This window comes from Cornus florida, unplaced genomic scaffold (genome assembly GCF_030987335.1).
Source record: "Cornus florida cultivar Cherokee Brave unplaced genomic scaffold, ASM3098733v1 CherokeeBrave_3.0.0_Hap2_Chr01, whole genome shotgun sequence".
Taxonomy (NCBI): Eukaryota; Viridiplantae; Streptophyta; class Magnoliopsida; order Cornales; family Cornaceae; genus Cornus; species Cornus florida.
Window position 1 is genome coordinate 99,843,407 of NW_026775571.1, and position 14,054 is coordinate 99,857,460.

The 14,054-nt window shown below is 33.7% G+C and overlaps 2 protein-coding genes across 3 annotated transcripts; one reads left to right on the forward strand and one right to left on the reverse strand.

Annotated features, from left to right (window-relative positions):
- Nucleotides 1-648: 648 nt before the first annotated feature.
- LOC132308898 (mavicyanin-like) lies at nt 649-2,281 on the forward strand. The gene is made up of 2 exons (XM_059807185.1): nt 649-1,009; nt 1,713-2,281. The coding sequence occupies exons 1-2, from the start codon at nt 835-837 to the stop codon at nt 2,087-2,089; spliced, it is 552 nt and encodes a 183-aa protein (XP_059663168.1). The 5' UTR covers nt 649-834; the 3' UTR covers nt 2,090-2,281.
- A 479-nt stretch (nt 2,282-2,760) lies between these two features.
- Nucleotides 2,761-11,462, reverse strand: LOC132308883 (transcription initiation factor IIF subunit alpha). Of its 2 annotated transcripts, none has more exons than XM_059807164.1 (11): nt 11,353-11,462; nt 11,038-11,218; nt 10,017-10,175; nt 8,440-8,585; nt 7,728-8,098; nt 7,030-7,145; nt 5,495-5,626; nt 4,973-5,185; nt 4,661-4,849; nt 4,050-4,135; nt 2,761-3,116 (listed from the first exon to the last, which is right to left on the reverse strand). In XM_059807164.1, exons 2-11 carry the CDS (start codon nt 11,206-11,208, stop codon nt 3,107-3,109), a joined length of 1,593 nt encoding a protein of 530 aa, XP_059663147.1. In that variant the 5' UTR covers nt 11,209-11,218; nt 11,353-11,462; the 3' UTR covers nt 2,761-3,106. The 2 variants fall into 2 exon arrangements, with proteins under 2 accessions (XP_059663147.1, XP_059663156.1); XM_059807173.1 differs by having other exon boundaries at nt 11,038-11,215; nt 11,353-11,459.
- Between the last annotated feature and the right edge of the window lie 2,592 nt (nt 11,463-14,054).

Sequence of the window (14,054 nt, forward strand, 5' to 3'; positions counted from 1 at the left end):
GAGATTTAAAAAGTTGGTAACATATCTATCTTCTTCTGTACACTTTTATTTTCTGTGTTATTTAGAATGTTTTAAATCAACAATACAAGATTCATGCAATCCTAATATATCATTCGTTCCAATATTAGAACAACATATCACATCTTATTACATCTCCATTAAATTAAGAAATTAATACTTTTATTTACTTGTTGCATTTTCAATTTAAAGGTTTTATGTTACATAATTATTATCACAGGCATCTAGATGTTGATTTGTTGGTAGTGGCCAATAACTAAAAAGGGCCTCCACCCGAAAAGATTGTCAGATAAAATAAATAAATAAAGTATTGGTCCCTGCTGTCACCAACAGATATGTTCAAGAAAATTTATTTATTATTAGTTATTAAATTAATTAACATTGAAAAAAAAAGGGAATGGAAAGAAACAATATTCAATTTGTCACTTGTTTTCTTATTATTCTAAATTATCTTTGTTAATTTTTAATGCGACAAAGAATTAACAACTACTATCCCATAGGACTTTATTACTTCATTATTTATCTCTCAAACTTACAAGACAAATGAGAGAGAGTGAATGTGAGAGACTCTCCATACCAACCAGTCTTTTATTGGTCATAGGAAGGAAAGGAAGGTACGTGGAAAGAGAGTTATTTGGAAAGACTGATGGGAGTGGTGAAATGAGGGAAGTGGATATATGGAGAGATACCCTCTTTTGCTTAACTAACACTTCATCTCTCTCTCTCACTAGCACAAATATCTCTCTCTCTCTCACTCTCTAGCATTTATTTATATAAATTTATAAAAGCTACTGGTAAAGGTGCTAGACTGTGGAAATGGGTCGAGCGAAGCTTTTCATAGCAGCCCTGTTTGTTATCTCCGTGATTATTGGAGTGAAATGTGTTCGAGCCGAGGTGCACCATCTGGTCGCCGGTGACCGTGGCTGGGACCCATCTTCCGACGTCGCTTCTTGGTCCTCCGGCAGAACCTTCATCGTCGGAGACAAAATCTGTAAGTCCCTTGTGGATCTCTCTATGTCTTCTCTTTCTCTCTCTAGTTACATACTTGATGGATTTTTATTTATTTTCTTACTTTTATCACTCCAGGGAGTTTATAGGTTTCTAATATCAAAGAGACCAAAAAATTGGACACAAAAAGGCTAATAAATTTTTTTTTTTTTTTTCATCCCATATAACTAATAAAAATTTCAGATAATTACACATACTTGTTTTGTATAAATTTCCTAAATAACATGGATCTCCCTCTAATTTTAAATATAACATTCGCATTTTTTTTTTTTTTATCAGATTGAATAACATGACCTCTTTGGTTATAAAATTTACATTACTGTCTACTGATGTCATACTCATGTTTACTTAAAACCCAATAATACTCTGCAATTTTTATCATAGGCTATTTTGTCCATAACAAAACAGATATTCTACCTTAAAATATAGAGAAGTTCTTGTTATTTACACAATTTACAGGGGATGTGACTGTAATTATTTATAAAAATTTAAGAATGGACCTTTTTTTTTTTTTTTTTTTTTTTTTTTGACCTAATTCCTCTATTTTCTCACCTGCCAAACAGATTTTCTTTTTTAAGAAAAATTTTGGTTTAGGGTGCTCTGTCTACCAGTACTTTATTTGTAACAAATGATCATTTAGGTTGTCCAAAAAAAGAGCTAAAAGTTGGGGTTGGTTGAGTGGGCAGGGTTCAGCTACTCCGCAGCACAGGAAAGCGTTGTGGAGCTTAAAAGCAAGGAGGAATACGAGTCGTGCGATGTGAGCAACCCAATTAGGATGTACACGGACGGCATAGATAGCGTGACCCTTGACAGAAAAGGGATCCGCTACTTCGCGAGTGGGAAGACTGAAAGTTGCAAAAAAGGCCTAAAGCTACACGTGGAGGTTCAGCCTCAATCAACCAAAGATGAAATCCAGGCTGTTGGTTTATCAGACAGCTCCTCCAAGGCCGTGGCAGCTGGGCCCACAACCCCTACCCCCTCTGCCTCTGCCCAACCCAATGGACTTTCTCTTGTGTTGTTGTCCGTTGCAGTTGGACTTTTGTCCTGTCATGTGGGCCTCTAAATGCGACTTATAATAATATCCCTCTCTCATCTTGCAACATCTTTTGCAATAGACAAAACACATCAATCGCATGGGTGTTAAGTATTCTATGTTGTATTCGATGTTTGTCTATTTTTTTTATTTTTTTTTTTTGGTGTACTTTACATTCTATTTGTTTTAATGTTATGCATCTAATCAAATGAGATGACTTTATTTTTTTTTTTAGAAAATTCATACTTTATATCTTTGATTCAAACTTTGTGAATGGTTTTGAAAAGAAAAGAAAAGGCTTTATTTTCCCTCTAAAACAAAAGAATAGTTTAAATCATCTTTTAGAAGTGCCACGCATGAAAGTTCGAGTGTCTCAGGGTAAACAATTTCCGCTGGGTAAATTGCGCATGAAAGTTCAAGTGTCTCAGGGTAAACAATTTCCGTTGGGTAAATTGTAATCAGGCTGAATCTTGAACCTTCCGACTCGTGGAGTGCTGCTGGGTAAATTGTAATCAGGCTGAACCTTGAACCGTCCGACTCGTGGAGTGTTGCGTGTGCCTGGGGTGAATTAGTCTCACCCATAAAGTGTGAAAATACCTCAAAAATAAAAAAATTCTAGCATTGGAACTTATTATCTTTCTCGAGTCTTTTACTGAAATACATCCACTGCAATTCAAAGAACTTTCTTGCCCAAATTAAGGAGCAAATGAATAATGTCCACAACTTTTCATAAAGTTGAAAATTAAGACATAAAGCCGCTAGAATAAAGGTAGACCAATCACTATTTAGGTTAGTAAAAAAACTGGACAAGTAACAAATGCTTTATTTAAAGAAGCCGCGCAACGTCATAATTAAATCGTGTTTCAACACAGCTTGAAATAACGCACTGAAAGTAGATCAAGTTGTGTTGAGCCCACCTAAAGCACCTTAGCTGAGGATCTCGACTCTTGTGAACCCAGCATATGCTTTTACTTTTTATTGCTTACATCTTAAGCTAAAAGAGTCAGCATCTAAGCCAGCAAACAATTGGGGTGGCAAGTGGCATCATTATCCCATCCTGAAAAAAGGTCTCATAAAGTCAAATAAAATATATGCATTTTTCACGGTCTAAACGGTTCGCCACATTTCACAAAACATGGTTGAGCCAAATCCACGTACACTTTCACAATTGAGCCAATGTGATAGAAAACGAGTGTCCATTTCAAAGATAATAACAATTATTGTCAAATTAATGTACAACAATTATGTAACCAATGACCATTATAACATGCTATTAACAACCATGCATCGTTTCAGATATCCTTTTAAAGCAAATGAAAAAGGGTTAAAAAAAAAAAAAAATCCTCACAGCACTTTAATGCAAGTAAAAATTAAGAAAAGTAAACCAAGCTGTGTCTATACTACACGAATATACGGGTCATCGACCAAAAAAGTTGAAACAGGTCACAAATTCGATTAAATTAGCAAGACATTTTTATTTAGACTTAGTCAGCTTTGATTCTGAGAGTCCATAAAGGCACCACCAAAGAAAAAGTTGTGAAAATCAAATAAACACCATGTTGTACACAACGAAAAATTACACAAACAATATAGATTGATCAAATATCCCAAGCAAGTGAAAGATAGAAACTAGTACAAATTTTAACAGTTCATGACATAGCATATAACAAAAAAGCATGTTAACGTATAGATAGGACTTGAGCAAAGATCTTCACATCTTATTATTTTTTCTATTTTCTTCTTCATTTTTTCTTTTCTTTTTTCTTTCCTTTTTTTTTTCTGTAACCCTCAAGGTAGAGGAAAGCAGTGGGAGGAAGGAGGTACAGTAACAAGAATATAAAACATCTTACAACACAATTCTCGGTTTCTCTTAGAGAACAAAGCCAGAAAGTGCCTGGGTTAATCAATTTCCTCAATCTGCAGTATTATGGGCAAGCCCAATTGAAAGAAGAGTTGAATGCAGAAAAAACATTAATCGGGAGAAGTTCACCTCTCTCTCAACACTACATAATTTGGCCCATTGGTTTTTTGTATCTTGGAAATTCTCCTCAGGATAGCCGCGAAAGCATCCTTGTCCTGCACCAAGAAACTTCATCAGCGAAATGACAAAAAAAAAAAAAAAAATGGTTCGCCAACCACACCAAGCTATCTAAAGTGATACATCTCCAAACCACACCATTCTTTTTGTTGTAAATCTGAAAAGTGCAAGCAACATGCATCATGCAAAGCAAACAAGCATACTTAGACAACAACTCAAAAAAAAGGATGTCCAAAAATTAGAAATTGCCTATATCTCATCATCCTGAACTCTTATTAAATTTCTTGCCTTGAGCTTTCTAATTCAGAAACTAAATTGCTGACAGCCCAAATTTCAACTAATAAATTATTCATCCCCATCAGGTCAAATTTGAAAATCATACTTTTAGAAGGAACATATACTACATATAGATCTGAAACACAACATAGAGATTATTAACTTTGCCGACGGTACGGTGAGTCACTATTGCCCAAAGGGCATTGGAGGACAATTTACCAGTGATAATATCAAGACAGTTCACATAAATGAAATTTAAGACCCTGACAAAACATGAAATGACATACCTCTTTGCTCTTCAATCTCGACTTAAATTTAGCCACCAGATCTTGTGTGGTCACTGGTGTCTTTTGCAATAAGACAGCCTTAATTTCATCTTCCGTGACAGGTCCAGTCTTTGCAGATGGTGATGCACCTTTTGCAGAGACACTACTTTTCGAAGAAGACGCAGTTTCATCTTTTGCAGATTTCACATCCTGAAATCCCAAATGAAGTAGAACTTAGCATTAAGATTGATCTAAAAACAGCTTTTGATATCAAGGAGGTTCATCACTTGCAATATAAAATAAAATCAAGGAGGACATCAAAGGATAACGTACATTTTCTGTCTTCACTTTTTTTGGTGGTGCTCCATTACTTGGTTTATCATCACCGTTTGTTTTTCTCTTTCCCTTTGCTGACTTGGAAGTGGGGGGTGTTCCCCGAGCAGACCCCGTCGAAGCTGGTTTTAAAGGACTGTTGTCAACAGGTTCTTCTTTTGGAGCTTCCTTCTGCTTTGGAGCCAGCACAGGGGAGAGGCCAATTTCATCGTCCTGGACAAACGAAAAAAAAAACTATGATTGGCATGACAAGAATGTTGCAGGTAAAATTGAAACAAATAACAAATTCTTGTGAAGCTCTCAACATGGATCAAAGCAATGAAAACATCACATATTTTTCCCAGTGCCCACTATGTAGAGGGGAAATTCACACAGCTCTTTTCTTTTTATTAATTTTTTTTTCTTTTCATTTCTCTTCTGGTACCAAGTACCAACAAAGCACAATAAGCAGGTCCAATAATGTCCTTTCTGTGTTATTGTTAGTACAGCATGCAAAAATAGTTGCACATTACTGAAACTTACATCCTCATCATCGTCGTCATCCTCTGCATCGGAATCATTCAGCCCACTAGTTCGCCCTAGCAGCTTCTTCAACTCTTTTCCAGATTTGCTCAGTCCTCCTTCCTCTTCAGATTCCTCCTCGTCCTCTTCATCCTGCATCACATATGAAAGACTCGGCAGATTTAAAATATATATATATATATAGCCATTAAAACCACAAACAATTTTATTAAAGATTTTACTTATCAATATATATATATATTATAGATTTAAGCCACAGCGTATCAGGAACAGTTAAATGAGAAGTGAAAACACCCAAAGCCAATTTCTACCAAGACAACAATGGGGGTTGCAATGAAGTTTAATGCTACCAGTGGTAGAAAATACAATGCCCTGCCCACGGACAGCCCCCACTGCAAAGAAAGTTCTATTTCATCTTTTTTTAGGATTGTCCCCAGCAGGTTTACATTACAGGAGTTGTCACAGATTCTATTAAGTACAGCGTATCTTTAAAATTCCGTATCTGTGGGTCCAAAATCCACCACCTTCCCTTGCAAGAAAGCCTCTATCTGCACACTTCATCTTGCATAATCTATGCCGAGGGAAGCTAATATTTCCTAGAATGAGGTTATTAATATATTGCAACCCTAGGAAAAAACAGAAACAACTATATGAACTCGGCATACTCAATGACAAGAACAAACTCAGGGAAAGCGAGTTCTAAGTTGCCTGTAAAGTTACAAAACATACTCCATTTCCAAAGCTCAAGATGACATTCCAACTGCACTAAACATCAATTATTGAAAAGTTCAATCCTTTAACAGCTCTATAGTTGCGACTTAGACTTTCAAGGAGCATCAGATCAAACTAAAATTAGCAACTTAGATTTTCTCCCTTCTAGTTTCTGGGCCCATTGGTAACAGAGACGCCTATAAATCAAAGATTAAGCATTCCTATATGGAATGTAGGAGGACTTGAAGAGAAACCATTTAGGGGCGAGAACAGCTGACACCTCTCACAAAGTAGGTTTAAGTAGGGCAAGAAACCAATGGATATATAGCAGCCCCTTGCGAAAGATGAAATAAACCATCCAAGAACCAAGATAGAGAAGTTCCATTGCTGGCTTCATTAATGAAATCACATCGAATTTGCGGAAGTTCCTATAAAAATGATGTGCCTTATTGATGGTTAGTTCATGGTCTTCATTCTTCTGTTTTCTTTAGTTTATCTTTAATTGAAGAAAAATCTTCCTCCTTTGGTAATTTCTCTTGGCCCTTCTATCCTAGTAACAGCATTTCTCTGACAGTCTTTCATAGAAGTCGTGATAAAGAAAATTTATGTAGTCAACCTCAAAGGCTTATGAACTAAGGCTTACTCAAGTTAGGCACATGGTTGACTTGGGATACTAAAGTCTATCAAAGAGTGTTGATGAACATTATGCCATTTAATACAAATAGCTTAAAACCCGACAAAGCAATTTCAAAGTGAGAAGGCAGAATAATATAATCTTACCATTGAAATGATAAACTAGAAAGTTACAGTGATGAATAACAAACCTGCTTGATTTCTGGAGGAGCAGGAACTTCAGGGGCCAAATCTTCCCGTTCCTCAGGATCGTTACCCACGGCTTCATCGTCATCGGTGAAAATTTCTTCATGCTCCCAATCGTCACCTAGCAAAAACCAATAGCAATCCATCATAAATGTGCTGCTCAATCATATATAAAAACAAAGTCTATCATGATAAACTAAATAAACGAGCCCAAAGGTGAATTTTATCTAAATGATGCGAATGTACGTTATCAAGAAAGAAAATGGTGATACAAGCAATTACAATATAGTAAGTTGCCATAACAGAAGAAACGTACAAGTAACATTTCATGTCTTTAATGCACATTCAATATATATGCAAGCTAAAAGGCTTCCCTCTGTTCTTTCATGCATGTCAAGTATATGCTCGATTATTTAATGCTATGAATAAGAAAACTAATATTCACATTAAGAAAGAGGCATCTAAGAGGTGGTGAAATCAGAACCAGCTACAATTTCAATCGCTTCGCCTGTAGAGACGGACTTCCCTTTTTTTTTTTTTTTTTCGGTGGTTGAGGTGGATAGGAGGAGCAAAAAAAAAAATTCAGCCTTATATTCTATTAATTAATCGAACAACACTCTATGAAGTTAATTATAAATAAAGGTAAAAAATCTTAACATTCCAAATTGGATGCAATGGAAGGTACAAACAAAAAAAATCTCACCCTTCTCAATATCATCATCATCCAAATCAAGATCGCCTCCCCTTGGACCTTCTTCATCATCATCGCCGCTTCTTTTGTTGAGTCCAAGTCTATTTTTCCTTGCCACCTCTTCTTCATCATCTTCCTCTCCCCTGTCCGAGGCATTGGCTTCTTCATCTTCACCTGTAGTTTTTTTACTTCCCTTCCTACCAACAGCTCCACTTTCTTTGTCATCGAACTTTTCAACTTCACCAAAAGCAGCAGGTCCATTGTTTGCTGCTTTCATCATCCATCTTTGATATCCATCTGCAGTTTTCCTTCTATTCTTCATCTTCTCTTCTGCTTCCTCCAATGTAAGTTGCTTATATTGTGCAACTTTGTTAAAATTGTACCTAAAATCACAAACATAAAATATATATTAATATAGATTACAACCCCAGAAACAATCATATTGAAATTGATACATATATACAATAATAATAAATTATCCCACAAAGTAGAACATGAAATGAGACCATTAACATAGGCCATGACCCTCCTGATAACCCATTGAACAAACCCAAGAAAAGTTGATATTCTTGGATAAAAGGTAAGTTTTAAAAAGAAAAGGAAAAAAAAAAAAAAGGGATGTGTTGCTCACTGAAAAATCAACAAAACAGTGATAACTGACAATATAATGTATCTATGTCAGAGAGATATAAGAAACAGTGCTAAAAATATAGGCCATGCCTACCAAGAACCAGCAGGGATAGCGACAAACTCCTTGCCCTGCAGCATTAGTAGGTAATACGTTGCTGATTGTGCACCCTCAAGCTGACCATGGTACTGAGATTGGCCCGTTTCATCTTCCAACAACCAAGGCTTATTCTTGTACTTTTCCTACACAATGTAATTACAAAATTATGGAGGCAAGTAACATAAAATAGTAAATTAACACATGTAGAAGTAGAACTAGGAAAAAAAAGAGAGACACATTCTGTTGACCACACAAGTATAGATGCCTTACCAAATCCACATTTGTGCTCAATGCTGACCATTTGCTTAAGAATGTTTTTTTTTTTTTTTAAATAGTGCTTAAGTATGTACTTGTCTCAACATAAAACAATAAAATTGACCAATAGTACTGCAAAGCCTGAACCATTGTTTAGGTGAATAAAAACACATAGATGGCACCACAGAGTTTCATCATGAAGCTCAATCTTTTGGGATATACACTACTCGGTACTCACTAATATTCACCATATACTCTAGGTTATGTCAAATCAATTCAAAATCTTAGCTTGACCAAGCTCAGGACCCCTGATTGTCACCATCAAATTTTTAATTAGTTCAATTCAGTCCTTATAAGAAAATACAATAAAAGGAAAAAGCTATTCAAGTAAAGTATTTATCACCCTGAATAGAAATTATTCATATTTAACGTTGAAGCTAAGGGTCACTTCTCTTGGTTGAGCTATCGAATGAAGCATGTTCAACTTGCAGTAACTAAAAAGAATTTAACTGAATAGAAGTCACCGTGTCTTTAGTCCTCCTGATGAAAGAGTGGGTCTTCATTATCAAAATTAAAATGTACCATGACCAGCTTATTTGTTTATGTTATCCGAACAAGGATGTCAACAGTATATGTTTATTTAAAGTAGGTTAAAAACTAGGCAAAGGACCATATATTTAAATAGTCAACTTGTAAGTTGTATCATTTGAGTAGACACAAACAACATGCACATTTCAGGAGTCTGAAAAAACAATGAACAAGAAGCCAGCCTTAGCCTTCTTCTAACTGCTAATACCAAGTAACACAATAGGTGTCAAAACACACCTAACCTATGACCACACAGTTGACCAAGCCACAAAGAGGTTGTCCACTAAATTTGCCATGCACGACGCGTAAAACAGGCAAATATATGATACATTACACTAATGCAGACAAATTAATCGTGCGGAAAAAACTCTTATAAGAACTCTTAAGGACAAGTAAAATGCAAGGGACAATTTAATAAAATCATTGATAAATAAATGAACACAACAGCATCCAACTATCCAAAGCAGTAACATATCTTCTATTCAATTTATAAACTTTCAAAAAATATAAATATATAATATTTGACTTTTTCATTTTTCACTTACTGGGAACAAAAATTGCTTTCTTCTTGAATTTTTTATTAACTACAGGTTTCATCTAGGTACAACACCAGAATTTTCATTGCATTATTGAGAAAGTTCACTATTTCAGCAAATAAAGTGTAACATTAGGGACAAAACAAACAAGGAAAATAAGTTCTTATAAACTTTGAGACTTTATGATCACTGTACCCGCAAAGCATCCGTAAGCTGACGTCCCTGTAATCCTTCTTTCTGAAGAGACCATTTATTTTCAGCAGTCTGCTTCTTTGAAAAATTTGGTAAACCCGACACAAATCTACCAATGAAGTAGTTTTTATCGCTGATGGAAGATGCACGGACATTATATTCCTGAATTGAGCAGATACAGAATGTGCACGGAACTTCAGCTTCCAAAAATTAGAAAACGACACTAACAATAACAAAAGTTTGTAAAGGTCAATTAACAAACATGCAAAAGTTAAAATTTGAAAAAAGTAGTAAAAAAGCACATTAGGCTGACAAAAAAACAATATCTCCAGTGACAACATGCAGGAACATGAATCGCTCCACTACTACAATACCTCAAAAATCAAGTTCAACATAGTCATTGGAAAGGAATGGGGACCAGAATTTCTTCTTCTTCCTTTTTCTTAACTACATGTTGGATACTGTTATTTTAAATATATCATCATATCGAGATACTCTTTTTTAAATTTTGATTTCTTACTCCACTAAATTCAGCACTTTTGTCACCTCACACAATTCTTTACCAGTTACCACAATGTCCACCAGATTTTCATGCCCTACCAGCTGATTTGGAATGACAATGGAAACGAGTTAAAATGCAGGAATGCAGACATATATACACACGATATATCCAAAATTCACTTCCTTTCTATTCTTTTTTCTTTTTTTATCATTAAGCAAACACAATGCACAAAACCAGATTATATGCATTAATTCCTATTACAAATTGATTATGTGAAAGATGAATTATATAAAAATTCAAAACAGCATTGTGCTCAAATTGTTTCCCACGATTATGACTGAAATCGAGAATTCGATCCCTAAATTGAACACTGACAAACAATTGAATCACATAAATATAGCGAAATTGAGAATAAATATAAAAAAAAAAGTATATGATTTGAGAATTTCGATTATAAACCATAATTGTTCCTAAAAAAAATAATCCAAAAGTGTGTGTGTGTGTTTATGAAGAGAGACAAACCCTAATCAACCGAGTGATTGTTGCACCGCAATCGTAACATTTTCCTTGGTTCTCGGCCATGGTTTTGCCGCAAGACAAGCACAGAGTCAAGTGCTTGCAATTGCTTCCATACAGATCCTTAGACGATCCACAGCCGCTACATGACGGCTTCAATTGCAAATCGTTCGACATTCTCTTGCTACTACAACATGTAACACAGAAGCACGCAGAGACCTAAATTAGGGTACGCACACATAGCAAAACCTAAACCTAGGGTTTGAAAATTTTCCACAAAAAGTAACAAAAATCTTAAGACAATTTGATAATCTATCAAACCTTCCGACTGATGAGCTCTTTGTTCGATTGCGGGCTCTTAGTTCGTTTCCGGTAGATTGAAGAAGCAAAGAAATAATATTGTGCGACTGTTAGGGTGTGTTTGGATAGTATTAGTTATGAGAGAAAAGAAAGGATAGTATTAGTGAGAAAAGAAAAGAAAGGATAGTAATAATTTCTATTTGTGTTTGGATAGACAGGGGAGAAAAGAAAAGAAGTGATAGTTATTTTTGTTTGGATAAGATAGAGGAGAGAAAAGAAAAGCAAGGATAATAGACAAATTACTTTTTTACCCTTTCATAACCATGGGACTTGGATAGAATAATAAATCTGTGTATTGATTTGTGGAGGCTAATTTTGGTATTATCAAAATACCACTAAAATCACTATCCTTTCTCTCATTATCTCTCCCTATCTTCTCAATTTTGAGGAGAAAGCAAATAAGAGATAAGGAGGGATAGCTATCCCTCCCTATCTCTCCTTATCCCTCCACTTAAGTTACCCAAACACAAACTTACACTATCCTCTCTTTTCTTTTCTCTCCCTATCCCTCCAAATCAACCCTACCAAACACACCCTTATAGTTTATACGTATGTAAATACACAAATACAGACACATTATATAGGGCGACTACTACGCATCAGCCATCGGGTCGGGTGAGTCTTTCCGGGAACAGGCGCTTTGTTTGGAATCAATTATTTTAGGATTTGGAAAAGGAATAGGAATTTGAATTGGAATTGGAATTGAAATAAGAATTAGAATTAGAATTAGAATGAAATTCTATTTATATGTTTGAAACAAATTGAATTTAAAATGGAATTTTGAATAAAAATAATATAATACCTTTTTTGCCCTTATTTAAATAATAAATGAAATATTTATTTTATTGCAAAATATACTCCAAAGTTACAGCAAGAAGAAGACAAACAACGAGAATAATTACGTGATGGAACTGTGAAACATGAAATTTATTTTAAAAGAAAAAAAAGAATTATTAAAAATAATATTGGCTTAAATATATATATGACTTATCTGTAAATTATGAAGAATTGGATAATATAATTTTTACTTATAAAATTCTGCTTTATTCGTTTAAATTTTTAAGTACACAAATACTAAAGTGGATTCCATGACTTTTGGTTATAAGTAAAAAAAAAAATTCAAGGTAGTGGATCAATTGTTAAAACTTTTGGTTATATAATTCTGTATTGTGGTAGATCAACTTTTGGTTATACAATTATGTATTGTGGTAAATCAATCTGTTGGAGTATACCAAACAAAAAAATGGTGCAAATTATGGAGGATTGCAGCAATTTTGTATTATAGATTTTTCAAACAAAATAATACAAAAGTGGTGGTAGATCAATTTATTAAACACAGTATAACTAGAGTATACCAAACAAAAAAATTTGGTATGAATTATGGAGGATTGGAGTATGAGTTTTGGTTATAAAATTCTGTATTGTAGATTTTTCAAGTACAATAACACAAAAGTGGTGGTGGATCAATCGGTTAAACACACAGAGTTTTGGTAATTTTGAGAAATCGATGTCTTACTCAAAGTTCCATAACTTTGAGAATCAATATGTTAAACACAATATAAGATAATGGAGTATAAAAAAAAAAAACAACGATAGGGTTTAATAAAAAGAAGGGTTCAAATCCTATTTGTAATTAAGTGGTTCCATATAGGACAAATCCTGTTTCCAGATCCAAATCTCATCAAATCCAGCATTCCAAACAAAGGTTAAACTTTAAAAAAAAAAACTTTAAATAAATAATATATAATAATTTTAAATCAATAATGTACTAATATTAAATTATTAATTTAATAATTTAAATAAATAATACAATAATGATGTAAACTATTGAAATTTTTATTTAATAATATTACAGCGTTGTAACGATTAAACATTATGTAATATGGTGTACGTGTATTGCATATTTGATATAGATGTGCTATATGATGGGTGTTACGATTTTTTGTTATTTTTTTTTCCGAACTCGAAAAAGGTCTCGTTTCGATCGGGCTACGTTGCCTATTCGGGGTGATAACCCGAACTCCTCTAGACCAGGTACGTGGCGTGACACCAAATCAATAGCTAATACCAACTGTAATGGGTGAGTGCTTGTCTGCTGATGCAAATGCTAAGAGCTTGTTAACAAAAAATAATAATAATAATGTTTGTTAGTAGAGTTGTCAAAAATATGTTGTCTGTAACAAGCACATTAGGTGTTTGATAACAAGTTATAATAAGTATTTTTTATAATTAAATTATTTTTTAATTTATTTTGTAACAAATTTTTTTGAAACACTTTTATTATTGAGATAATTTGTAATGGTTACTTTTTATTTTTTTTGTCCGTCAAAAGAGTCAATTTATTCAACATATTATTATTATTTTGTCTTGCAAAAAAATAAAAATAAAAAAAAGACCTAAAAAATTAAAGATTAGAGATAAAAAGAGAAAATCTGAAAAGACAGTTGTGTCATTTAAAAAGTACTAAGTATTTTTTATAATTAGATTATTTTTTAATTTATTTTGTAACAAATTTTTTTAAACACTTTTATTACTAATTTTACAATAATATTCTTTAATAAGTTGTTACCATGTGTAATAATAACAATTTTATTAAGGAATGAGTACAATTGTTTTTATAAAAAAAATTTTAAAAAAATTGACAAAATTGTTTAAGAAAAAAT

Excerpts from the sequence above, each read along its gene's own strand:
- LOC132308898 (XM_059807185.1), top strand. The coding sequence starts at position 835 with ATGGGTCGAGCGAAGCTTTTCATAGCAGCCCTGTTTGTTATCTCCGTG. Across the intron at positions 1,010-1,712 it reads CATCGTCGGAGACAAAATCT|GGTTCAGCTACTCCGCAGCA; the intron begins GTAAGTCCCTTG and ends TTGAGTGGGCAG.
- LOC132308883 (XM_059807164.1), bottom strand. The coding sequence starts at position 11,208 with ATGTCGAACGATTTGCAATTGAAGCCGTCATGTAGCGGCTGTGGATCG. Across the intron at positions 8,586-10,016 it reads AGCTTACGGATGCTTTGCGG|GAAAAGTACAAGAATAAGCC; the intron begins GTACAGTGATCA and ends TACATTGTGTAG. Across the intron at positions 7,146-7,727 it reads TGATGATGATATTGAGAAGG|GTGACGATTGGGAGCATGAA; the intron begins GTGAGATTTTTT and ends GGTTTTTGCTAG.